The sequence below is a fragment of the Thunnus maccoyii genome, chromosome 24, assembly GCF_910596095.1.
Source record: "Thunnus maccoyii chromosome 24, fThuMac1.1, whole genome shotgun sequence".
NCBI classification, from domain to species: domain Eukaryota; kingdom Metazoa; phylum Chordata; class Actinopteri; order Scombriformes; family Scombridae; genus Thunnus; species Thunnus maccoyii.
The window spans coordinates 3,100,436-3,128,412 of NC_056556.1; the positions used below are offsets into that span (position 1 = coordinate 3,100,436).

Here is a 27,977-nt window from a genome sequence, read left to right on the forward strand (position 1 = left end):
CAATGCTCTCAGCCCTGACAGACCGTCGGGTGGATGAATGCCACTGACTTAAGGCTGGAAAACACAGAGACGCCGTTGTTGCCGAGGACCGAGGTGCCGAGCGAACCACACCTCTCAGCCTCTTTCTGTTACTCAACCGTCGACAAACAAACCCGACAAAACCCTCCTTTGTCAGCGGCGCTGAAAAATGGCTTCGAACTGCTCACCGGGCTTTGTTGAGCTTAAAGCAACCCTGAAGTCAGGATTTGTGGGGGGTTTTCAAGCCAAAATGGAGCTTAAGTAGCTTAAAGCTATAGTTTTACCACTATAGAAGAAGAAAGAAGTCTAATCTAAGGGTGCAACTAGCAACTATTTTCATTATCTATTGACTCGTTGATTATTTTCTCATTAATTGATTCGTCTTTGTTCTGTAAGATGTCAGGAAATGGTGAAAAAAAGCCAAAGATGACGTCCTGACATGTTTTCTTTTGTCCACAACCCAAAGATGTTTAGTTTACGATCATAAAGAAAACTAATGAACCCAGAAAATCAAGAGAATTTGAGCATTTTCTTCTTAAAAAGTGACTGAAAACCATTTGATTATGATAATAGTTGACTAATTGTTGCAGCTCCTGACTAATCTAATGCCAAGTGACTGGAAACTATACTGGTATGTCTTCCAAACTCTTTTAATATCCTGGTTTATCCCTGAGTGCTCTTCATCTTCCTTTTTTTTTACTCCGTCTGTTTTCTCTTTTATCGACTTTATAACTGTATTTAGAACATCTCTATAAATAAGGTTTATAATAGTCATAAATAGCGGAAGCAGCTGGATGAATTTTGGGCTTTACCAGCCTCTGTGGCTTGGAGAACAAAACATTTCCTGCCCTGATTAGCGTCCTGACTTCAGATCGTGTGGTGAAAAAAAAAAAAAAGGCTGTGGTGTGTATGTAAGTGTGTGAGCTGTTTACCACGTGCATTCTCCCCAGGCTACGTCCCCCCCCCACCACCACCACCCACCCCCTCCCGTCGACTGCAGACATCTTTAACCTCGGTTCAAGCGGATGTGTTTACAAGTCAAGAGTTCACAGCCAACAAAGCAGTTCAGTTCTCATGGACACAAACACACAGACGGACGGACAGACAGACAGGCACATGACTCACATGTGTTTCTCCCTCTGACCTGTCTGCATGTCCATCATGTTTTCCGCCTGAAATACTTAAGATGTGTATAAACGATGCACAACATGTCCATTTTCTTTCCATATAAAGTAACGAAGCAGCTAAATATTTGAGCTTAAAGTGCTGAGAGGACTATACTGGTGTTTTATCTCCTTCAACTACACATTTTGTTTACTTTACTGGTTTTATTTGGATTTTCTGCAGCACATATCTTAGCAATGTTTGTCAAATTATTCCGCTAATGACATATGAGTAGTTGGAGGGTTTGATAGCATTTTAACTCACTCAAATCTCTTAATGAGTCTTATTAGGTTTATCTTTCAACAAGCAGCTAAAGGCTAGCAGGTAACACTCCAGAAAAACTCGTGAGCAGGTGCGTCAGACTGTGAAAGAAACCAAAATATCACAAACATTGCACATTTCCTGATTAAAGTCTGAGAACTGAAAGAGGCTGACAGTTTGACAGATTGTTTTTTTTGGTCCTTTCAGAGTAACTAAAGGCTAAAATAACTACGTGTTTTATCACCTTTTGCTGTCTGACGAGGCAGAGAGAGTTCAGGCTAAAAGCAGCTGCGGAGAGAGAGAGAACTCTAGAAAATCTTGCGAGCAGGTGCGTCGGATCATAAACTTTAACCGTGAAAGAAACCAAAATATCCCAAACATTGAACATCCTGATGAAGGTCTGAGAACCGAAACGTTGTTTATAAATTGAGTGCAAGAGTGTGACAGCGCGCTTTGTGTAGTTATTTTGGCTAAAATAACTACACAAAGCAAGAAACAGTTTGGCTAAAAGCAGCTGCAGAGAGCACATTTCATTTCAGCTGTTAGTAATTTAACTTTACTTATGATATTTCTCTTTTTCACCAACGTCAATGAGAGATATGAAGCCTGCTACCTTCTGTATATGTTTTCATCTCCACGCCTTTATATCCTCACTCAGCTGTCAGTTTGAGTTGCTATCTGGCAGCCGGATCAGCACTTTATTGTTGCCTCCATCTTCAGATTCTGATATTTTGGAGCAAGAACTAAAACCACAGTGACTACATGCAGAAATATGGCAGAAAGGAAACATCCCAGAGTTTATTGTGAAAGTGTCAGAAACACTTGAAGTGATACAGAAACAGAGCAACAGGTCTTTGAAGTCAGTAAAGAAATTGAAACATTTTGTCCTGGTTCATAGCAGTCAAAACAATCTTTTTTGACATGTTTGACATGTTTAGGTGCCTCTGGTGCAAAACACGTTATAAAAACATCTGAATTGATGATATTTTTTTGTAAACACGACGTCCTCCTGATGACAGAAACACCACAAGTGTCCATGTTTACAGAAGAGGTTTGGCGCAGCGAGGCGAGAGAGAGGAGGAGGAGAGAGAGGGCCAAGTAGAGAAAACAAAAAAACAAACAAAGAAGAAAAAAAAACAACTAATATTCACATCTTTTCATGATGTTTATTATTGTTTTTTTCTTGTGACACCATAGCTCATGAATGCAGCAGACGATTAATTATCAGAGGATGTCAGAGTGTCCTCGGTTTCTCACCACAAGGGACAGTTTTCAACAACAGTCTCTCTTTAGCTTTTGTAACTGCATGTGACAGAAAGGAACAACATGTTCGCTGCGACAGCTTCACATCTCCTCCACGACAAAAAAAAAACACGAAGTGAAACCGACCGCTTCATAGAAGGTAGGAAATGTGTAGAAAACACGTAACGGTGCGCTCCTTAAAAAAAAGGAAGAGGAACAACAAGAGTTCAGGAGGTCAGAGAAGAAGAAGAAAAGGTCGCGGTGAGGTAAAGAGTCGTTTCCGGATGACTTTAATTTTCCTTTACTTAAACTCAAAGTGGACACTAGTGAGTTTCACAATTCCTTTATAAACTTTTTAAAAAGGCCAGTTATTTCCCAGTGTGTGTCACAACGCAGGACGCCAACACACACACACACACACACACACACACAAACACACACAAAACAATACAGAAGGGAAAATATGATGAGTTCAGTTAATCCGACACAAACACAGACAGCGTCGGGCCAACCGTTGGGTAACATCACCGCCAGTGGAAGCAACATTTAATAGTTGCTCAATGAGCCTTTCATTATGTTTTTACTGAGGAACCACAGAAAAACATCTCCGACATTAGCTGTCATGTTGCACTGCAAGGACGGATATTTTGATTATATCAGAAAATATGTTGTATTGGGTTTAATTATTAACAGTTAAAGTTGTTATTCTGCAAGACGTCACTGAGTTTCGTGAGTTGCTAACACGATCAATTAACAGGAAACAGCTTTTCATATTCTTTTTGTTGCATAAGTGTCACTTTTCATTCTTTTCATAAGAGATTCTCTGCAACATTGATGATCTTCCTGCAGCCTGCAGTGAAAGTATATTGATTAGGAGTGAAATGGAGAGGTATTGTTCCAGTCTCACTGTATCACAGCTGATAAATTCGTCATCACATCTCCTATAATAAAAAAAGAAGGTGGGACGGCCCTCCTTAACAAACTGCATTTTATGTGATTTATCTATAAGCCTCATTACCTCTGCTGTCTCAGCTGAACCACATGCTCACACCGAGCTTGTAAGAACTGGTTTCTGCTGATGTGAGTGAACCGCAGAAAAACTTTGAAATCGAAATCTCTCATCTCACTCGAAGACAGAGAGAAGATAAGATTGATCTCTTTTTCTGTGTGTCTGTCCGGGCTCAACGTGAATATGTTTATTCTTGTACCTCTTGAAGAACAGGAGATAAAGATCTCAACGAGACTCTTTTAAAGTGTTTGAATAAAGGATTAAATAGATAAATAAACAACCAACGGGAGCTTGTGAGTGTCAGGAAACACGACTAATCGATACCAGCAAACCAACACAAATCCACACCAGGATTACTGGTGTTCAGGCTCGCTTATTAAAACACATTTTTCATGATTTAACAGTCAATTATTTTACATTTTTTACACCAGATATCTCATTTTACATCTCATGTGTAAACTACATGCCCTCTTTTAGCTCTGTTATCTATATATCTGGCTCTTTAGGTGCTAAATGCTCCACTATGTTCACCAGCTAGTCTACAGCTAACTGTGTCTGTTTGCCGTTTAAAGCCTTTTATCTGAAAACAGCTGCCTGCTGCGTCCCAAAACGACGTTACCAGAGCAGCCAAACAGCTAAACAATGAGCTGAAACTCGCTATAAAGCTCCGTAAAGTCTGTAACTGTGGTTTTGAGGCGTAATATATAAATAAACTTTATTGTTTTTACATTTTAATTGGTCATCAGTTGGTCGTGTTCTCACCTGGTGGAAGCCGAGGAAGTCCTGGATCGTGGGGGATGTGTAGAAGACGTAACCTTCAGCCGTCACCACCAACACAAACCCGTTCAGAGCCTGAAGACCAAACAGAAACAAAAAACACAGATTTGATCTCATCTGTTTCATTAACAATACTAACGTTCACATTAATATATATATCCGGCGCCTCACCTGGAGCAGCAGGTCTCCCTCGGAGAAGCTGACGCCGTCGATGGAGGTCACCTGGTTGGAGGAGGGCGAGGTGACGGAGGAGTTGGAGGACGGAGTCAGCGGATTTCCACCGAACATCAGGTTCCGCTCGCTGGTCCAACTGGTGCCATTCTTGCCTTTCTTGATGGTGGCTGGAGGTCAAGAAGAACAAAATTTGTCAGTTTTTGGTCAGTTTTTTATATTATTTTATAAACATAGAAGAAGAATTAAAGCTTCCATATGCATTAAAATACTTTTTGAAGAGCCTGATTTGCATTGTTCGTTTTCACTACAAATAAGGAAACCACAGAAGAAGGAACCGAAAATGAGAAACAACTTTCCTCCATCCAGTGTGACAAAAAGTATTGAGAGCAAAGGTCGTGAAAGAAGTTGCCAACGTTTCAAGAATCACGGCGTCTGACGGCCATATTGGACGTTTTACAATCAGCAGATTGTTTTGTTTACGAAACTCTTAAAACATCTTCTGAATGAAAAGTGTGAAGTGAGACAAACAGAAATCTCCTCTGTCTCTTTCTATCAGGGTGGAGCCGCCTGATGCTTCCTGTCGTCTTACAACACTGTCACTCGACTCTTCCTCCTCTTCCTCTTCCTCCTCCTCTGGCAGTTATCGAGCGAGTCTCTTAATCATAGCCGAAAAACAAAAGAAAAACAACTCCCCCACCGCCCCGAGCACCTTAAAATATCCTCTCAGAGAGGAAGCAGGTGGGTTTTTTGAGGAAAACAGTTGAAAATGATGATGGATGGATGAGGATGCATTTAAAATGAGTAAATTAGTGACATATATCTAATATTTGTGTGAATTTATACACATTTATACATAAGTATTACATCTGTAGATTTTATTTTTGGTGTACATTTCTTGCTTTTCTGTATTATTGACCAAACGTAGACAATCTGACATCTTTCAGTACTTTCAAGCAGCTGATCTGGACCAGCAAACATTAATGATATTACTTAAAAAAAAGCTGTTGTACTATTATTATTACTACCTGATACAAGGTGGATAGCAGCAATCAAGCTTACAGTACAAGTCGAGGTGTGAAGCGGTTAGAGCAGTTAAAATTCTGCAATATTTTAATACTCTAATAATCATTTAAGTCATTAATTAAGCAAAAATGCCAAATACTTGCTGTCTAAAATGAATATCTTTGGATTCTCAACTGCTGATCAGACAAAACAACACATTTAAAGACGTCACCATGACCTCTACGAAATAATAAAGAGCATTTTTCACTATTTACTAACATTAACAACTCGCTGTCTGAAGGCATTTTTACTGTAAGAAGCGATTTTTACAGACACAGCAGCAGAAAACAAGCCTGAATGCAATAAAGCTACAAGATAAACTGGCGTTTAGGTGGAAGAGACTCAAAGTCAGCGGAAAATCAATGATAGAGATGATGTGCTGAAAGGTTTTCTAGGAAATGTAGGAATTCACTGAAGAAGTGAACAGACTGAACGACTGAAAATAGAGATTTTTCTCAGTAATTACTGAACCGAACACCACAAATTGATTATAGAGAGTGTAACTAAGCAGGAAGATCTGATGGGATTTTTTACACTTTCATTGCTTAGGGTTAGGGTTAGTTGTTATTTAAGGGTTAGGGCGTCAGGGCGTTAGGGTTAGGGCGTCAGGGTTAGGGCGTCAGGGCGTTAGGGTTAGGGCGTCAGGGGTTAGGGTTAGGGCGTCGGGGGTTAGGGTTAGGGCGTCAGGGCGTTAGGGTTAGGGCGTCAGGGCATTAGGGTTAGGGCGTCGGGGGTTAGGGTTAGGGTTAGGGCGTCAGGGTTAGGGCGTCAGGGCGTTAGGGTTAGGGCATCAGGGTTAGGGTTAGGGCGTCAGGGGTTAGGGTTAGGGCGTCGGGGGTTAGGGTTAGGGCGTCAGGGTTAGGGCGTCAGGGCATTAGGGTTAGGGCGTCGGGGGTTAGGGTTAGGGCGTCGGGGGTTAGGGTTAGGGCGTCAGGGTTAGGGCGTTAGGGCGTCAGGGTTAGGGCGTCAGGGCGTTAGGGTTAGGGCATCAGGGTTAGGGTTAGGGCGTCAGGGCGTTAGGGTTAGGGCATCAGGGTTAGGGTTAGGGCGTCAGGGCGTTAGGGTTAGGGCGTCAGGGCGTTAGGGTTAGGGCATCAGGGTTAGGGTTAGGGCGTCAGGGCGTTAGGGTTAGGGCATCAGGGTTAGGGTTAGGGCGTCAGGGGTTAGGGTTAGGGCGTCAGGGGTTAGGGTTAGGGCGTCGGGGGTTAGGGTTAGGGCGTCAGGGTTAGGGCGTCAGGGCATTAGGGTTAGGGCGTCGGGGGTTAGGGTTAGGGTTAGGGCGTCAGGGTTAGGGCGTCAGGGCGTTAGGGTTAGGGCATCAGGGTTAGGGTTAGGGTGTCAGGGCGTTAGGGTTAGGGCGTCAGGGCGTTAGGGTTAGGGCATCAGGGTTAGGGTTAGGGCGTCAGGGCGTTAGGGTTAGGGCATCAGGGTTAGGGTTAGGGCGTCAGGGCGTTAGGGTTAGGGCGTCAGGGCGTTAGGGTTAGGGCATCAGGGTTAGGGTTAGGGCGTCAGGGCGTTAGGGTTAGGGCATCAGGGTTAGGGTTAGGGCGTCAGGGCGTTAGGGTTAGGGCATCAGGGTTAGGGTGTCAGGGCGTTAGGGTTGTTTAAGGGTTAGGCTTAGGGTTGTTTAAGGGTTAGAGGTTAGGGTTAGAGGTTAGGGTTAGGGTTGTTTAAGGGTTAGAGGTTAGGGTTGTTTAAGGGTTAGGGCGTCAGGGTTATGGTTGTTTAAGGGTTAGGATTAGGGTTAGAGGTTAGAGGTTAGGGTTGTTTAAGGGTTAGGGTTGTTTAAGGGTTAGGCTTAGGGTTGTTTAAGGGTTAGGGCGTCAGGGTTATGGTTGTTTAAGGGTTAGGATTAGGGTTAGAGGTTAGGGTTAGGGTTGTTTAATCCAAAGTAAAACAATCCTACACATCATCTTCCATCCTGAAGACTTTTATGGTCTAACCAGTGCTTGAATTGGACCAGTACTCACTTGATTTCTGTCCAGTTGAATATTTAATACTCAGTGCAGCCACTTTCTGTAGGTTTCTGGAGTACTTATTGCAAGAATCAGGCAATATAAGACCTCAAACAAGCTGCGAGAAGAGTCAGAAACGTAAATAATTTTTCGTGCAGGCTATTCAGGCTGCAGGTTTGTTGTACTGGCACCATTTTTTTACACCAATTCAAGCACTGGGTTTGAAATTCAGAGCTTCAGAATATCTGCAGACTGACACCAGCACAACACAGTGCATGGAGGCTGGCTCAGCCCTGTCCTTGTTAAAAAACTCCAGGTCAAACGAGGATAACAGGCAGAGCCACAAAATTACCCGTTGGCCTCGGCGTTTTTCGCCTGTGGAGCGGACACAGCAGGGAGGCAGCCATTTTGGAAGACGAGACTCATGTGAAGTGGTCGACGAAAAAGGCCTCAAGACGCTGACGGGAGGGGGGAGGGGAAGACTCGATCGATCTGAATCGAGCCGGTTTGGTAACAGCAGTCGTGGATGCGGAGGAGGTTTGTTCCTAAATGGGATCGCCACCGATGGAAACACGCAACAAAACGACCATAAAGCATTTCATGTTAAATTTAAAGATACTGGATAATGATAATACTGGATATTTTAGATTATAAGTTCCCCCTTTAGAAAACAAACATCCCCTTTTCTCTGCTGTGATTATATATGATGATATATATGAAAAAACAGACAAATAAAACTGGATTTTTGGAGTTTTGTTCAGGTTTTACCCTGAAAAAAGAGTCTGTTTTTGCACTATAACCTGTATATGACATTGATTTTGCACATATTGTAAATACTTTGTGCATATGGGTGTATATGTACTATTTGTATGTATATATGTAACTGTAACCACTGCTTCTTTTCAAACTTTAATGTTCAAGAAAATTTTTACAGTAGGTTTTTGGGTGACTAAATGGTCATTTTTACCCGTTGTACCCTTTTCATTTTACTTTAAATGAACTTAAAGTGAAGTTTTTTCATATAATCAATGTTTAACTCTTTGAAATTTAAGTCTTCACTTGCTCGAAAGAACCTAAAATTGGCCACAGGGCAGCTGGTAACTGGTGAGATGTAAAATACAGAAAATTGAGGGTTTCTAAATGCGGTCATCTGTTTAAGTTATAATCCTGCTTTGACTAAACGATCGCTGACATGAAGAAGTAGAGAAGAAGTATTTGAGTTATTAGTTATTTTAGGGCTGGTTTCCACCGAATCAGCCGTGTGACAGAGGTGAAACGTTGACTTTTGAGTGTGAGTTTCTGGATGTTTAAGAATGAAACCCGTGATTTTAAAACCATAATGAATCTGAAAGCTTTGAGGAACTTGTCATTTCTAATCATACGTGATCACTGACACATTTGTTCCACTATTTCTGCTTATTAATGTAGTGAACTATGATTTTACAGTATATTTTGTCCACTATTTGATAAAATAGAGAGGCTAGTATATTGTGGTTCTGGTTGACTTTCAAAGATCTGGTCATAGACTGATCCTATTAAAACCAAACAGTCCTCGTCTTGTTCGAGCGTTTCAACACGTTTCTCAACGCAAAACAAGCGTACCCTTCTCAGCCTGATATGAACTCAGAGCTCGTGCCGACGAGAAAACGACTTTGAAAATTCCCAAATCGACGGAGGAGCAGCAGCAGCACTGCCGGGGATGTTGGCAAAGCAACGATATCCTGAGTTTTTTTTCAGCAATGTAGGGAATAGTCTGTGATTAAACTGCAGCTGTTCTCACAGAGTGAATGACATTAAAATGTGAAGTTGATGCTACTGGTGAACGTTTTGTTGGTTGCTTTGGCTTTAAAATCTCTAGGATGTTCATATTAGTTTAGTTTCTGCAACTAACGGTTAATTTTATTGTCGATTCATCTGCGTTTTGTCAATAAAATGTTGGAAAAAGTTAAATTTCTCAGCTCAGCATCTATAAATATGTATATATTTTTAATTCATCCATCAGTCTAACCCAAAGATGTTCACTTTAACGTCATAAATCACAAGGAAAAGTGGCAAATCCTGAAAAATTACTGAAATTATTAATCAATTGTCAAAATTTTAGCTCCATACTGGTGACACAAGTGCCAAATTTCATATCATATTTAGTTTTAAAGTAAATTAAAGGAATAATTCCACATTTTGGGAAATACCTTGCTTGTTCATTGTGCTTTTTTTTTTCAAAACCATTACTTATATCTTGGTATTACATGGTATATCCGTACCTTGACGGTGCAGTATCCGGTTTTGTTTTGTTTTTCTTAATGTGCAATATCTGAAGGACTGCACCCTAAAAGTTGAGCTGAGTCGACTCGCATTTTGTCTCTAAATGACCTGAATACATCACTGAGATGGAAACAAGAGCAATGATGGAAAGACTGTCAAATGCAGTGAAGTTGGCTGTTTAAACATAACAGCGTCTCTGCCGTCTAGTATCGACTCTTCAGCTGACAGCAGCCAATCAGGAGAGACGCTCCATGCTGCAATTGGATTTTATAACTGAACTAAAACCAGGACGCACTTTTTATTCCTCTGATTGTGTGGAAATCTGAAGTCTTGCAGGTAAAACAGTTTCTGCACTGATTTAACAAAGCTAGCTGCTTGTTTCTAGTCTCTAGGCTTTATATTTACTGTGCAGATATGAGAGCTTTATTGATCTTTTCATCTAATTCTAAGCAACAAAACTACTAAGCAAATTACTCCATTAACTTGTGTGAAGGACACTTTGCAGCTACATGTTGTTGTGACACGGTTGGGTCGGATGAATGAAACAAGCACAAAGACGGGTTAATGCCATGAAAACACTTTGTACATAGAAACAGACGTGCCAGGGGGGAGAGATTACAGTTTGGTTAAAGCCACAAAAGTACCCACAGAAACAGATAATTTGAGATGTGCCACAACAGCCTGGTACAAAGACGAGAACACGCCGAGGGAACAACCAAACCAGATGGGTTGGTTAAACACACCAAAGCACAAAAGGAAGAAAATGTACCAGTGGCTAAAGCTGGGCACACACTCTTTAAATATGAGTTTCCAGGTGGCGATACATTTCAGAAGTTTAAGTTTTATATCAAAGAACACACCCTCGAGCTGCGGCAGGAAATTCAAATCATGTGGGTATTCGGAAAAGCCAACATTACCGTTTCTAACCAAACTATGAAACCACGAGTGGCTAGTTTGATCAGAGACGTATGAAGGGAAGAGTTATGGAACAGTTGGTGCAAAAACCAAAATGCACCGAATAGCCAAAAGAACTAGTTTGGATAGAGACAACATAAAAAAAAAGACAGAGAAAAAAGATTGTTCTTGTTGGTAAGAGGCATAAATCAGCTTGTTAAACCAACAGAGATCAAAGAATGTGTCAATTCCCAAGACAGAGATGTTTGAGGATGGCCACCCTGCAAGCTAAGAGGAAGAAAATTATATTACTGATGCAATAACGGCAATTAAACGAACATAAAACAGAATGAAAAAGAGTCGAAATGACACAATAAAGGAAATATTGTTTATAAAAAAATACACGAGCGAGATAAAAGAGCTGACAGTGGATGTTTTAGATGAAGTCTGACTGGAATATTATGAACGTAAATGAAGCCAAATGCTGACTGTAAATGTGTAAACAAAAGTGGTTTCCTACAGAGTTTGTTTCTATCTTGACAATTTAGATTTTATAGGGTTGTATTGTCTACTTTTCCTTCATTTTATGAGTATATTAGTGTATATATATGGCTTGTTTTGTGTTTTTTTTTTTCTTGTTTTATTGATCAATATGATTTTATAGTGTTTGTTTTATTGCAGGAAGACTAGCAACCAGTTTGTGGAAGCTAATTGGGATCCAAATAAAGACAAAATGAGTGCTAAATTACAGTGAAATGAGCATAAAAAGCTCATATACTGCATAATAATTTCTCTTAATGCTTTTTTAATATTGTATTTATTCCTTGCACAGCCTGTTGCACGTTTATATCGTACTGCAGTAACTGTATTTTTTATTTTTTCTGTCCAGGGAATACAGATGAAATAAAAAACTGCCTTTTTGCAAATTCTGGGTAATATATCTTCAACTTTATTGTCATTAAACAGTAAATAATTAAGTACAGATTCACTTTTCTGTCAGTAATTGTTGCAGCTCTGACAGATGCATAAAAAAAAAGCTGCACACGGTTTAAACAAGCCGTCTACAAATGATGATTGGTTACCTTCTTACCTGCTCTGACACTATAAATCTGGTAATTTCTCATCTTGTGTTGTGTAATGTGTCAACGTGTGAGCTTAAGTAACAGCTTCATCTTTAAAAAACAGACTTCTCCTCATGTATAATCCCATGATCCTTTGCTCTCACCGCCTCTCCTTTTTTTTTTTTTTTTTTTTTTTGCGGGGGGGAGTTTTCCCCTCCTGTGTCATGCCAAAATGTTTTACAGCTCCCTCGGCATGCTCTGCACGGCGTTTAACATGATTTATGGCAAAACACAACAGCGCCAATTGATTTCATGCACTCTCACATTTCATGAATTTGAATAGCGAATCCTCCTCTCTCTCTCTCTTCTGCCGGCCTACAGCTGTGTTTCACGCTTCCATCCAACCTGAGTAGGTGCTTTTTTTTTTTTTTCAAGTTTATTTATCCAGAAAAAGATTTTGCTGAGCACACTCTTTCTCAGCAACGCCCTGCTTCACTGCAGCAGCATTATGAAGACTCCTAACTAAGCCTGGGTGATAAAACGATAGCGATAAGTACCAACGACGGACATTTCATTGATAGAAATAAGAATAAGTGTTTGCTTAAATGCATTCAATTGCAAACAGCCGAGAAAAAACATAACGAATATGCAAAGTTCCCCAAGCGTGCATAAACAGCCTATCATATCCCTTGATAATGGCGCGAGCTACGAGCGACGTGCAGACAGCCAATCATTGAACAGATGTGTTGTTCGACATGTGACACAACAACAGAAACATCGTGGAGGGTTAGGGAGTGAGAAGACCTTTTTTTCTCCTGGTCTTTATTAAAAATAAGTCATTAAAAGTTATTGATATCAACTGAAATGAAACACACGGCAGCTAGCAGCTAGTTAGCATAGCTAGCGTCATTTAGCATAGCCGCGCTGTGCTTTGTGTGGCCACGTTGTCTCAGCTTTAACAGCACCGCGCTAAGCAGGTGACAGGTGTGTTAACGTCGTCTGTGTGCTCTGTAAAACGTCACACAGCTGACGGACCGTTAGCCTAGCATGCTAATCCTACATAAACAAATGGATATCCTTATGTTTACATATGTTTTCTCTGTAATAACAAAGTACGTATTACTTTGTTATTACAGCGAGACCATATGTAAACATATAGATGAGGCCATATGTAAACATATGGATATCCATATGGCACCCAACCCTACTCAAATGTCTGGTTTTGCTCCAACAACCCAGAGAGATTCAGTTTACTGTCACGGAGGATTTAAGAAACCAGAAAATATTCACGTTTGAGAAGCTGGAATCAGAGATTTCCTTCTTTAAAAAAATGACTCCCATTGATTAATCATTGCAGCTCTATTTCAAACAAACAACTCTGTGGTCAGAGGACTTTTCCACATATCTAAATGTTTTCCAAGCGAGGTTTCTTTTTACCAAAACTCCATCAAAGGGTTTCAGTCGTTTCTCCTTCCTCTCTGACTGAAGGTGCAGTGAAATCGACCTGCGTGTTGCAGCGATGGAAATAAAAAACCTGCAGACTCTCGATGTCATCGTGACATCTGGTTTGACATCCTCTCTGTAACCTGACTGCGCTCAAACATTCCTTCATAATAATAAGGAATGATAATCGGCGCTTAAGAGGGATCATCTTACAGACAAATATAATTTCTCGACACATGACACATGAGGACTCTAAATTTAGACTTCGCCCACCTGGAAAAAGTGACATTTAAGGCGATAAAACTGGACAGGCTGGTCCTTTTGTCGCCTAAATGAGAAACTTTTACACATTTTGTAGGACTGACAAGTGCAAATATGAAACAGATACATAACAAAAGCAATATGTGGTGTGTGTGTGTGTGTGTGTGTGTGGGGGGGGGGGTGTTGTTAACAGATATTCAGTAAAGATGTATGTTACCCAAAACTAGACACAAGAATTCTCAAGAGTGTACGTCTTTGTCTTCGGTTTCACTGTTGCCTTAGTGTGGTTTTGGTGTAAGTGTGTGTGTGTGTGTGTGTGTGTGTGTGTGTGTGTGGAGGGGGGGGGCGGGGGGCGGGGGGCGGGGGGGTCTGCCCGGGCATGCTCAGAGTTAAGGCCTCTAACACACTCATAGCCGGAGGCGATCTGATTTAGTGGTTCAGCGTCTCAGTGCAGCAACAATGAGCTATTTTAGTTGTAAGAAGAAGAAGAAGAGGGTGAGACAGAAGTTTGAATAAGATGAGGAAGAAGAAGTGAAATAGAGAGAAAAAGGTACAAACATAGAACGTGTGAAACACAGGAAGTTAGACGTTAGATTAAAAAGGAAATGCACGAAAGGAAGTGTGATTTTTAAGAAAGATCGGACAAACAGATTGACAAACTAAATGGATAAATAGCTTACACGATAAATAAATTAATAAATAATGTCTGCGCAGAAAAAATACAACCACAGAGGACCGCCGTAGGTGTCCTGGGGAACTCCCGCCCCCCCCCACCAGCCAACGTCGGAGTTTAATAAGGAACAGCTGACTCCTACCAACTGGCAGAGCCCTCGTAAAACAAGAGAAACCCTCAAAACTACCACCACCCCCTCAACCTCTTCTTCTTCTTCTTCTTCTATGGTTTCATAATGAAAGGGGGCTCCCTGGGGCGCTCAACCCGCCTAATCCCTCATCTTCATTTAGGATACTGTAAACTTTTTCTACACACAACCAGCAATCAGTTCTTTAAACATACATAGTGCTCAGATTTTCACCTTTACAGGGCTGTAAAGAACGATTAATGTCTTGTTTTGCTGTATTAACGATACAAAACCCAAATAAATGAAGTTTAATAGCATGTATGACACATAAAAGCTTCAAATCGTCACATTTGAGAAGCTGCAACCAGTAAATAATTAGCATTTTTCCTTGAAAAGTCATCAAAATAGTACGTTTCTAACTGATTAATCGTTGCTTTTCCTCCTTTGTTTTCTTCATTGGTGTTTAATTCTGGTATAAACTAGACCTGCAACAATTAGTTGAATAATAAATTAGTTGCCAACTATTCTGATTATAGTTTTTAGTCATTCTTTAAGAAATAAAAGCATATATTCTCTGATTCCAGCTTCTAAAATGTGAATATTTTCTGGTTTCTTTAGTCCTCTGTGACAGAAATATCTTTGTGTTTTACTGTAGACAAAACAAGACATTAGAGGACGTCAGTCTTGGACTTTTAGAAACATTTTTCACCATTTTCTGACATTTTCTGGACCGAACAACTAATCTACTCGTTAAGAAAACAGTTTTTAGTTGCATCCTTCCCTTTTTAAAAGGGTAAATCAACCGAAACAGTAAATCCGCAGCTCGTCGATGAGCTGAAACTGGCTGTAAAGCTTCGTAAAGCTGATGATCCTCAGTCGTTTACACAGTGTCATTTCATACATTGTTATTATAAAAATATCCATTATAGTAAATTTGAGTCATTACAGCTTCCTGTAGATGCTGACAAAAGAACCTTTGAAGAAGCTCCTTTTCTTTTTTTTTTTTTTTTCTGGGTGCACTCACTGACCCCGTCATCCAAACCGTGGTACATGAAATCATTTTAGGCTGGTGCAACCCTCAAACCACCACCTCCCCGACTCTCCTCCTCTCTCTCTCTCTCTCTCTCTCTTTTTCTATCATATTTGCGAACACGCCCCTCCACGTCCCTCCATCTCCCAACACCCCTCTCTTAAGCACTTTGCGGTTTCTCTCGACTTTGAAACCCAAGAGCTGAATGGAGTCATTGTTCTCCATCTCCCCCCTTTGGACTGCAGGATGGCGGGGCGGCGGCAGCAGCAGCAGCAGCAGCAGCAGCAGCAGCGGCGGTGGTGGTGGTGGTGGTGGTGGTGGCGGGGCGGCAGCGGCGGTGGGGTGACAGGAGATCGGCATCACTGACACTCATGCTCTCTCTCTCTCTTTCTTTCTTTCTTTCTTTCTTTCACTCAGTCTTGCTCTCTCTCTCTCTCTCTCTCTCTGATCCTCTCGCTGCAGGTTTGGACATGAAGGAACGGCGAGGACTTTGCGAAAGTACAGAAAAAGCCTTGTCTGGTTTGGAAATTGAGACGGGTTTCAGATTCAAAGTGCTTCTTCTCCTTTTGGCCCCCCTCCCTCCTTTTTTTTTTTTTCAGCTTTAAATCACCCCCCTGTGTTCTTTAACATGTATCATCTGTTGTTGGATGTGTGGAGTTTCCTGTTATGTTACTGTCCCTTTGATCAACAGCTATTTTTTTTTTCAATTTGGCAAACACAAAGGACAGACCACATGTAACATACACTAGAGAATGACAGCGTCTGACCATTAGGGGGTGCTGGAATAAACAACACCCCCCTGAATAAGCCATATTTCACCTCGACATATAACTTTTAAAGCATTTATTAGCCTCATTTATTCATGAATAAACAGTTTACTTTTATAAAAGGCTGTTTTAGTTCAGGTTAGTGGTTTTTATTTATTTTATTTTGAAATTTTTTTTAAAGATAAGAAATACTAGTAATGATAAGAATCCTCAGGAATTTGTTTCATTCGTGGAACAAGCTGTCAGAAATTCCTGTTAGTTAATTTGGGCAAACAGCTGCATCATAAACAGACACAGCAGAGCAGCATTAAGGCTAAAAACAACCCATAATACAACACTCCACAGGACAGCTGCTAACATCCAGAAAACATCATGTAATACATCATATTCAAGCCAAAACTGTGTGTATTAAGTGTCTTTTATGCAGCAAACTCCTTTATTCCAAGATAATTTCCTCCTTCACTCTTAAATCTTACAAAGTCTGGATGGTGAACTCTAAAAAAAAGCAGCTTTCACACTAATCTTGACATGTTCTCATCCATCACGAGGCGTCTCTGTGGCTTAAAGCCTCGACGCTGAGCTGGTCTGACACTAATGTTTCATCTTGTTTACTCAAAGTTTAACTTCTTTTCTTCCTGTTCTGTTGTCGTTAGCGCCACTTCCTGCTCTGCGGTTAAAAGTCTCACTTTGATAACCACAACTATCTCACTGGTAAACACGCCCAAGTGGCCAGGCCCAGAGAGACGGAGCGGTAAACAACCGCCAACGATCCCCGCTAACCACCATTATCATCATCATCATGGTGTATATGAACCTGTGTTATTCTAACATGAGAGGGACGCTCGGTGTCGTGTTGCAGAGTTGTTGTTGTTTTAATAGACGTGTGTCTTCAGGATGAGTAGTAACTTTTTAGTGCAGTCATTCAGCTGCAGGCCTGAAGCTGAATGATGATTCCTGCTGTCAGTCGTTTCCTGGAATAATCCGTCAAAATGTGGAACGTCTACACACACACACACACACACACACACGCACACACACTACAGAGACATCTCAGACACTGAAATGACACACTCACTCACTGCTCCAGCCCTGAACCTGCTTCTTTTCCTAAGACAACGCTAACCTTTGACCCCCCTGGCATGCTACGATAAGGGCTGAGTCTGGAGGAGACATCTCAGCGTTTACATTCCTTCCGTCTGAGCGGCAGGTCACCCTCGGGTGCCTCCGCTGATACTGCGCACGACCCAACCACACCCTCACGCCCACGCTCGGATCGTACCCGGTCGGCTTAACCGAGGGCAGCAGCGGCGTGAGGAGTTTATCTCGTCCTGTTTTTGTGGGAAGAAAACACAGTTAGCAGAAGGTTCGTCGCTCAGTGTCTGTTAAAAACTGAAGGATTTAGTTTAAGTGTCTCGTTTAGTCGACGCTGCTCCTCAGAAGAAGTTCAAGTTCAAGTTGCTTTATAGGACAATAAAACACACCAACAGATATATTTATACAGTAAGAACAACAGGACACTTTACTATGACTCTCCCCTTTGTTAGCATTTATAATCAGTGTATAAACAACTATAATGTAAGCAGATATAAGTGTTTATTAAAGTATAACCACACATACATGGAGGCTGGTGTATAAACAGGAGACTATATGACTTTTGACAGATACTGCACATCAATAAACATTTAAAATGTCCTTATATCTGCTTTTAACTGTACAGATGTTTATATGCTGCTTTTAAATGTTAAATAGGAGGTTCAGCAAAAATGCTACAGCTGGATAATCTGGCTTTACTGAGTTATTGTTTCACACAAAAGTCTGTCTAGATTTGTAACAGACTAGTAAAAAGCTTTTGTCACTGAACATTATGAAGCATTTTTAAACCAATGAGGACGAATAAAACGTAGTTTCAGGTCTGTGTGAAACCGAAAAAAGTAGCTGCAGTTACGAGCAAAAAACGTTAATCATCAAGCCAGTAATGAAAACATGGAACATGATTGATGCTTTCCTGCTTCCTCTTCAATGTTTATAGAGTTTTTCTGCACATTTGGTGAGTAAGAAATCAAAAATCTACCGTCGTACTGACATGTTCTGTGTTATGAACCCTGTTAAAAGGCACATTTAATCTGAATTTTAACACTTAAGACAGATAAAAAAAGAATAGATAGTGTTCTTCTATCTGGCGAGGTGTCATTATTCATTCAGCTTTCATTTTTAGAAAAGAAAAAATACTACAAATATATTCTGAAATAACATCTCGGTGCCCTCGAGCGGTGGAGTCAGCTGCTGACAGCGAACGTGACAAATGGCTTTTTTATCCCTGCGAACTGATCGCTGGTAGAGAAACAAAAACACACTACTAAAACAAGAAAAGTGAAACCACAGAAACTAAACTGACAACTTCTTTTAATCCTTTGTTTTCCATCCAAAAAGTGACAGATCGAATAATTAGGTCATTTTCAGCAGAGAGAAGCAGCTCACACACAGCGGAGTTTGGCAACACATCCCCCCCCCCCCCCCCCCCCCCCCCCCCCTCCACCACCCTCCCAAAAAAAAAAAGCAGAAGGTCACGACGTTGATCTCCACCCACGATGGCGAATAAACACAGGAAGGAAATAAAGAAAAGAAAGAGCTAAAAGAAAAAAGTAAAAGAAAAAAAAAAAAAAAACGTCTTGATGTTCAGGAAGGTGCTTTATTCGCTTCAACACAACTGATGGAAATGCGGCTAATTTGCAGTAGTTGCTGTTTACTTTCAAATGAACTCTCTTCCACACACACACACACACACACACACACGCATTAACCCCTGCACACACACACACACACACACACACACACACACACACACACTCAGCCTCGCGTGCGAACTTTCAACCCCCGGCATCCTGAGCTGAGAAAGGAGAGGAAGGAGGCCGGCGGAGGAAAAGACGAGGAGAGAGAGAGAGAGAGAGAGAGAGAGAGAGGGGGAAACATTTAGTATGATTATTGTGTGAGTTTGTGCACACACACACACACACACACACACACACACACACACACACACACACACACACACACACACGGTGGCGACAGCTGCCAAAGCGTCTGATATGCCTTCGCTGGCTTTTGAATGGTTTGCATGATTACATGTTCTCCAATTTTGAGCTGCTAAATGTTATTATACAGTAGATACTGATGAGGGGGGAGGAGAGGAAGGAGGGGAGGAAGGGGAGGAGGGGAGGAGGAGGAGGGGCTGATGGGAAATAAAAGGAGGAGGAGGAGGAGATACTGGAAAGGGAGGTAGGAGGTAGAGGGTGGTGGGATGAGGAGGAGGGAGGGAAAAGGACGTGAAGAGAGGAGAGAGGAGGTGATTTTGTAAAAGATGGAGGAAAGAAATCGGAGGAGGAGGGAGAGGAGGTGGGAGGAAGATGGAAACAGGAGGCAGGTAAAGTGAGGAGGAGGAGAAGGATATTTTGTAGGGAGGAGGTGTAAGGTGGGGACAGAGATGGACACAAGACGGATGTAAAGTGAGGTCGAACAAGGAGGAGGAGGAGAGTGTGGGAGGAAGAGGAGGTGAAGGACATTTTTTAAAAGGAGGAGGAAAGGAGGAGGTGGAGGAGGTATAAAGTGGAGGGCAGAGAGAGGAAACGGCAGGAGGAGCAGGACTGGAAACAGAAGGGAGGTAGCAGGAGGAGGTGGAGATTATAAAAAGGGGGAGGAAATAAATGGTAGTATAGGCAAGGAGGAGACGGTGGGAGGAAGAGGAGGTGGGGAAGGAGGAGGTATAAAGTGGAGGGCAGAGAGGGGAGGTAGGTGGGAGGAAGTGGAGGACGGAGATGGGAACAGAAGGGAGGCAAAGTGAAGAGGAATGAGGAGGAAAGATAAGGTGGAAGAGACATGAAAGGAGGAGGTGGAGATTGCAAAAGAGGGAGGAGGAAAGAAGCAGAAGTAGGACAAGGAGAAGAGGGAGGGAGGAAGAGGAGGTCAAAGAGGAGGACAGAGACGGAAACAGGATGGAGGTAAAGTGAGGTGGAACGGGGAGGAGGTGAAGGATATTTAGTAAAAGGAGGAAAAGAACTGCGAGTAGGAAGAGGTGGTGGAGGAAGAGAGACAGTAGGAGGAGGCATAAGGTGAAGAAGGTGGAGGAAGAGGAGGACAGAAGTGGAAACAGAAGGGAGGTAAAGGGAGGGGGAAATATGTGGAGTGGAGGAGGAGGAGGCATAAGGTGAATGACAGAGAGAGGAGGTGGGGGGAAGAGGAGGATAGAGATGAAAACAAAAGAGGTAAGGTGAGGATATTTTGTAAAAGGAGGAAAGAAATGGGAGGAGGAGGAGGGGAGGGGGAGGTGTAAAGTTGAGGGCTGGAGGAGGATGAAAAGGAGGACAGAGATGGAAACACGGGAGGAGTGATGAGGAGTTTTGAAAGGATTTTGTAAAAGGGGGAGGAAAGGAGGTGGAGGACAGAGAGAGGAGGTGGGAGAAAGAGGAGGTGGAGGAGGACAGAGATGGGAGGTGAAGTGAGGTGAAACGATGAGGAGGTGAAGTATATTCTATAAAAGGAGGAAAGAAATGGGAGGAGGAGGAGGAGGAGGTGGAGGCGTAAGGTGGAGAATAGAGAGACGAGGTCGGAGAGGACAGAGACAGGAGGTGAAGTGAGGTGAAACGATGAGGAGGTGAAGGATATTTTGTAAAAGGAGGAAAGAAATGGGAAGAGGAGGCGTACTGCGGAGGACAGAGAGAGGAGGTGGGAGGAAGTGGGTGTAGGAGGACAGAGATGGGGGGTAAAGTATATTTTATAAAAGGATGACGGAAATGGGAGGAGAAGGATGTGGAGGTGCACAGTGGAGGAGGACAGAGACGGGAGATAAAGTGAGGTGAAACGATGAGGAGGTGAAGTATATTTTGTAAAAAGTGGAAAGAAATGGGAGGAGATGGAGGTGGTTTAAAGTGGAGGATAGGACAGAAAGGTGGAGGGAGGAGGTAGAGGGGTGTACGGAGGCGGAGGCGGAGGAGGAGGAGGAGGAGGTGAAGAAGAAGGGGGGGGGGGGGGGGGGGGGGGGGCAATACAGCAACAACCAGTAATCTGCATGGAGTTTGAAGCATTATGTAGCTCCGGTGCTCTTATCGCTGTCGTGCCATGAAGCCATTGAGGACAGGAAACCACCCCCCGACACACACACACACACACACACACACACACACACACACACACACACACACACACACACACACACACACACAGCTCAGTAATCAAGATTGGAAGTGGGAGTAAAGGTTTTTTTTTTGTTGTTTTTGTTTTTTTTGTAAGCAAACATCCGTCTTCAACAAACCTGATTGTTAAAAAAAAATTTAAAAAAACGTATAAATTTAAACAACAGAATCATCATTATCACACTTTCTGTTTCTCTTCTCGCTCCGTAAAAAAACATTAAAACGTTTTTCTACCAAACGCTGAAACTCCGGAGATGAATAAAACCTCCAGAAAAAAAAAAAAAAAAAAAGTCAAGAATTTGCCAGAAATAATAACCTCGCTCCCATTTCAAACTCTCTCTTCACCTCCGTTTCATTCGCTCCTCGCTGTAACACTTTGTCTCGGTCGTGATTATGCAGAAACATGGCGGCAGGTTCCAGGAGGAGGTGGTGCAGTTGTTATTATTGCTGGTGGCAGCTGTAATTTTAATCCAGTAAATCCTTATTAGCAGCAGAGATCCAGCAGAGATCTGAACATGTAGAACTCTGATGTGTTTCAAGCTTATTTTACATTATTTGGCGCTTCTGAAAAGATCTTTATCGGAGGAGTTTGGTCCCAGTGAGTTGTTGTTTTGATGCGTCAGTAATCAGTAGTTTTTGTGGTTTGAGGTGCCTGATTTTTATCTAACCATCTTTCTTGCACATCTGTTGCTTCTCCCACATCTGAGCGGTTTTTATGTAAACATCTGAAACTCAACAGAAGATCGGTTTCAATCTGTTTTCCCTCCAAAATAAAATGTATTCAGAGTGGAAGAAAAAAAATGTATTAAAACAAGTGAAGAAATGATTGTAAATCAGGTGTTTTACTGGTCAGTGAACTGGTGAGTTAATAAACCAGTGAATCAGTCAACAAACCAGTCTGTCATAAACAAGTCGGTTCATTGGAGAACCAGTGTAGTGTAGTAAACCAGTTAGTCAGTAATCCAGTCGGTAAACCAGACATTCATTCACACAGAAAACCAGTCACTTAGTACACTGGTAATCAGCAAACTAGTTGGTGAAATAACCAGTCAGTCAGTAAACCAGTTAGTCAGTTGCTCAGTAAGCCAGTCACTCCGTCAGTCAGTCAGTCAGTCAGTAAACCAGTCAGTCAGTCAGTGATCCAGTCAGTCAGTCAGTCAGTCATTAAACCAGTCAGTCAGTCAGTGATCCAGTCAGTCAGTCAGTCAGTCATTAAACCAGTCAGTCAGTCAGTGATCCAGTCAGTCAGTCAGTCAGTCATTAAACCAGTCAGTCAGTCAGTCAGTGATCCAGTCAGTCAGTCAGTCAGTCATTAAACCAGTCAGTCAGTCAGTGATCCAGTCATTAAACCAGTCAGTCAGTCAGTGATCCAGTCAGTCAGTCTGTCAGTCATTAAACCAGTCAGTCAGTCAGTGATCCAGTCATTAAACCAGTCATTCAGTCAGTCATTAAAACAGTCGGTCAGTCAGTGATTCAGTCATTAAACCAGTCAGTCAGTGATCCAATCAGTCAGTCAGTCAGTCAGTCAGTAAACCAGTCAGTCAGTCAGTGATCCAGTCATTAAACCAGTCAGTTGGTCAGTCAGTAAACCAGTCAGTCAGTCAGTGATCCAATCAGTCAATCTGTCAGTAAACCAGTCAGTCAGTCATCGATTCAGTCAGTAAACCAGTCAGTCCATCAGTGATCCAGTCAGTGATTCAGTCATTAAACTAGCCAGTCAGTCAGCGATCCAGTCAGTAAACCAGTCAGACAGTACCTGGCAGGCGTTGGGCCCAGCCTGGCGGTCTGTTTGTAACCCTGCACGCTGACTGACAGGCGCACTCAGCAGCAGACAGGCTCGGCCGGCAGCCAGCAGAGTTGCGTGTAAAGAGTTTATTTAGACAAGAGAGCGAGAGGGAAAGAGGAGTAGGAGGGCTGGATGTTCAAAGATGTTTTGTTCAGGCCTGAGGGATCATTTCTACTGCAGAGAGAGAAGACAGGAGGGCTCACTCCTGTCAGAACTCAAGAACCAAACCAAAGAAAGAAAAGTTACAACAAAACCAGAGGAGATGACCAGATCGAATCTTATATAAACTACGCGTGTGTGTGTGTGTGTGTGTGTGTGTGTGCAGCCAACTACAGTTTACACAGCACTAATACACACATACAGTACATTAATTTAAACACATATAAATGTAAACAAGCATGCAGCTGCACACACATGCATACGCACACTCGAGATGTACAAACATGCAGAAAAAAAACAACATACATCCATGCAAAAAACACGCTTAAATGCAGACGTGCATGTATGTGCGAACATACCGCACATACATGACGTTATTAGATTACGTAAAATGTGTGTTTAGTGGGAAATACATGCACAGAAACACACATACAAGTGAAAAGAATGTAAGTACACACACCCAAAAAACTGGCTGATGACTGACTGATGTGCTCTGTTCCTGGCAGAGAGGTGTGTGTGTGTGTGTGTGTGTGTGTGTGTGTGTGTGTGTGTGTGTGTGTGTGTGTGTGTGTGTGTGTGTGTACTTTACATGGAAACACATCAGAGGAGTTGGCTGGATTTAATCTGTTTTCTGCTGTGTGTGTGTGTGTGTGTGTGTGTAAGTGTGTGTGTGTCTGATCATGTCTGAGTGATAAGTTTCCTCTCTCACTTTTTATCTCCCTTCACCTTATTCTCTCTCTCTCTCTCTCTCTCTCTTTCTTTCTTTCTTTCACTGCTTTCAAGGCAACGCGGCCACTTGATAAAAGTTGTTTGTGCGTCAAAATTGTTGCCAGTTCACTTTCCGTCATTTCGACCGATCAGTTAATCGACTTAACGAAACGAGCAAATTAAGAGACGGTTTGTCAAAACAAACAGAAACACGCTGCGGTGGAACAGAAAAAACAAAACTTTTCCACCCTGACAGGAAGATAGATGTGAAATTCTGCTCCGTAAACAAAGAAAGTTTTAGTTTCACAAACATAAAAAATAAAACTCAGGAGTAGAGCTGCAACAATAAGTCGATCGGCAACTATTTTGATCATTTTTAGTCTTTTTTTGAAGTAAAAAAATGCCAAAAAATTTGCTGGTTTCAGCTTCTCAAATGTGACGATTTGATATAAAGTTGTTATAAAGATAAACTTCTGATATCCAGTCAGATAATACTGATATTCTGCGTTAAATATGCCTTAATCAATCCTAAAAACCTCAATCTGACGTGTTTATTCAGGTCGGAAAACGATTTGTTTATGTGTCACGTTAAAGTCATATTTAAAAAAGAAAAAAAAAAATCCACTCGTTTGACGCTTTTTACCGGTTTTCCAGGTGCGTCTGCTGTTCTTCTGAGCTGTTGCGTCACTTTGTTAACGGGTGAATCAGAGGAAAACCCAGCCGACCTCAGCAGCTTCCTGCCATGGGCTCGGCGGTGGGCGGTGAAACCCCGAGGAGCTTCCGTAAAATGACATCACCGACGCCGTGATTCAACCCCCCCCCCCCCCCCCCCCCCCAACAGCTTTCACCTTTATAGTGAGATTCAGGAATATCAAAAGGTGGACTGATAGTTTAATTAGCCCCACCTGTAGCTTCGATTACGCGCTGATTCATCGAAACGGAGAAAGTGTTTTGATACCAGAGCTGATAAATGAAGCACTTGTGGTTTTGCAGTTAGCTGCATGTTGCCAAAACTTAAAATCAGACATTTCCAGATGACATTATGGTTAAAAACAGGCTAAATTTAACATTTTCTCCACTTTCTTCTTCATTTTATTTGTGTTTTGATGTTATTATTTGCTTTATTTTGCTTTTTTTTAATGATAAAAGACTAAATTTTGGCTTTTCTATCAGTTTTATCGCTGCTTTCTTCATCAGATCCTCTTTGAAGAAAAAGAATCCACTAAATCAGCGTGTAAATAAAACCAGGTTCGGGGTTGACACTGCGAGCCTGCGCCTTTAAAACCCTCAAACGAGCCAGTTTCTTTTCATAGGTGATGCCACGTGTTGCGGGTGCCACGAGGCGGAAGTGGTAGGACTTGGCTGCCACTGTGGTGAAACACACACACACACACACACACACACACACTCTCTCTCACACTCACTATGTGATGGTGATATTTCATTATTTCCATAGACGCGGGGAGGTTCGATTGAGAGTTGCAGGTTGAATGTACTACAGCTGGGAAACACCAACAGTCGTTAGGCGGTTTAGGCGGCTGACGGTTTTCACTTTTGTAGAGAAGTGAAGCGTATCGAGCAAATAAACGTCTGTCCTCCTCCTCCTCCTCCTGACTCCGGCTCTACTCTGCTGTGTTATTATCCAGGAAAAAAAATACACAAATCAGCTTTTTACGCATCAAAAAGTCTCCAAGTTGCTGCTTTTTTTTGTACAAACAGGTGATTTAAGGCCACAAATGTGGTGAATTGAGTCAAGAACATTGAGGGGAAACACAAAAACCTGATGAAACTTCATCACTTCCTCTTTTCAAGTTCATTTGAGGTAAAAAAAAAAAAAAAAAAAACTGCAAACATTTTCAAAAGGTTTGATCCTAAAAATGATATTCTGGATTAAAATTTTGCAACCAAACAAATTCCTTTATCACCAATTAATTGCGTAAATGTGGTATTTCTAAGGCGGGAAGGTGGATGTATGCACACGACAGAGAGTCGAGAACATGATAAGACGTTTGCAGAACAGACCACAGAGACGTTTCCAGAGTGTGAGTGAGAAAGTTCAGCTGGATGTTCAGAGCGGAGGAGTCAACGTCCGCAACACTGATTAAAGATCGCTCGCTCTCCTGCAGTCTCCCCTCGCAATTAAATCCAGACCGCACATCTGCACAGCTGTGAATAACATGGAAACCTGATCTATAGAGAAAATATTGCTCTTTTATTAAATATTAGATATCATCCACCTCCTGTCACAGCTGCCTGAGAAAAGCTGAAACACATTCATCTAATCATCTAATAACGTCGCATATAAAATAATTAAATCTTAAGATTTGCTCGTGTTTTCTTGCCTTTACACGTCAACAGCTGCTAAACTCAACGACAGATCGAAATAGAAAGTTTTGGCTTAAAAGTCAAAGAGGAAACACTGAATTCTGAGCATTTTTGGCACCAAACAGATCACATTTAAAGATATCAAGTATCTCTTCTGTGCAGCTGCAGCTGCTGCTGCTGCTGCTGCTGCTGGTTACAGCTTTTAATAATCCCACTTAAAACACAAACTTGTTCTTTATTTTTTCTAAACAGTTCCACTTCTGCACACAGAGGGATGTGGGACGTTTTTCACGAGCATCTCTTTCTGACGCATCTAAACATTTGCATCTTTTCTTCTGATTGTAGAAACAAACTACCAAAACTGGCCTGCAAGACATTTTAAAAGGGGACAAGTGATGCTTTTATGGTGATTTTCTGTTGTTTATATGCTGTTTTGACGTCTAGTTTTAAAAAAGGTCAAAGTAAATCATGCAAATATATTCCAGTAGACCTGTAAATGTAAATGTGCACTATTCTTGGACTTTTCACTTGAGTAACAAGGTTAAAATAACTTTAAAGTAACATTTTAAACAACTTCTCATTCTTATAAGTGCGTTCCTGGCAGACGACATGTTTTAAGACACGAACGCCGTTGTTTCCAGTCATCCGTATTCGTGCTTTATGCAGCTCGTTTCCTTTTTAGCTGTGTGTGTGTGTGTGTGTGTGTGTGTGTGTGTGTGTGTGTGTGTTTTTAAGTACATGTGAGGACACTGTCTCACTCTGTCAGTGTAACAGAGGTGAATGCAGTCAGACAGGCTGGGTGGGTTTGTTCCTGCACGTCCACAGGAATGTCACTCAAAGTTAAAGTAATAGTACTCAGCCGCTTCGCTGCTAATGATACCGTTGATATTATGACACTTTTCCTCACAGTGTGACAAACAGCAGCACAGATTACCGCAGGAGGCGGCGGTCATTCACCGTTAAAATACTCTGAGAAGTCTTACCTGTAGCAGGGAGAGAAGAAGAAGAGTCGTCATACATGAAAGAGAAGAAGAAGAAGAAAAAAAACACCATTAGTGGGAACTTAAAATGATCACACATGAGGGTTTGTTTGTTTTGTTGTTTTTTTTTTTCAGCTTTTAACCGAAGCTCAAATTTCACATCCAGTAAAAGTGCAAACAAGAAACTTGGAGTTTATTCAGAGAAATCAGGTTACGCAGGAAATCTGATATGGTTGTTAAATGAACTGTAATAACCTGGTTACTGTATATTTGTGTAAACATGCAGCAGGTCTGCAGATGTCTCCCCTTCAATGACATTCATGTGTTTTAAGTTTTAGTAGAGGAACGACTTTTCCTGACAGCTCAAATGTGTCTAAATTTAACAATAAAAGCTGCAACTGATGGTTATTTTCATTATGGAGTCTATGAAATGTGAAAAAATACTGATAAAAACAGCATTTACGGTTCCTCAGAGGCCACAGTGATGTTTTCATTTCACTGGTTTGTCAGAACAGCACATTTGAGAAGCTTGAAACAAAAACATTTTTTGCTTAAAAAATCACTTAAACACTTGAACATTTATCAAAACAGTTGCTAATTTACGATTTAATTGACTAGAGCTGCAATTACAGTTGATTAATCAATTAGTTGAA

At 41.7% G+C, this 27,977-nt stretch overlaps 1 protein-coding gene across 2 annotated transcripts in view; it reads right to left on the reverse strand.

Moving 5' to 3' along the window:
• ahr2 (aryl hydrocarbon receptor 2) overlaps positions 1 to 27,977 on the reverse strand; it is an 80,925-nt gene that overhangs the window by 9,763 nt on the left and 43,185 nt on the right. For both annotated transcript variants that reach the window (XM_042404444.1, XM_042404445.1), the window contains 2 exons: positions 4,643 to 4,812; positions 4,457 to 4,546 (listed from right to left, as the gene is read on the reverse strand). In XM_042404444.1, the coding sequence (XP_042260378.1) occupies positions 4,457 to 4,546; positions 4,643 to 4,812 (260 nt within the window). The remainder of the gene's footprint in view (positions 1 to 4,456; positions 4,547 to 4,642; positions 4,813 to 27,977) is intronic.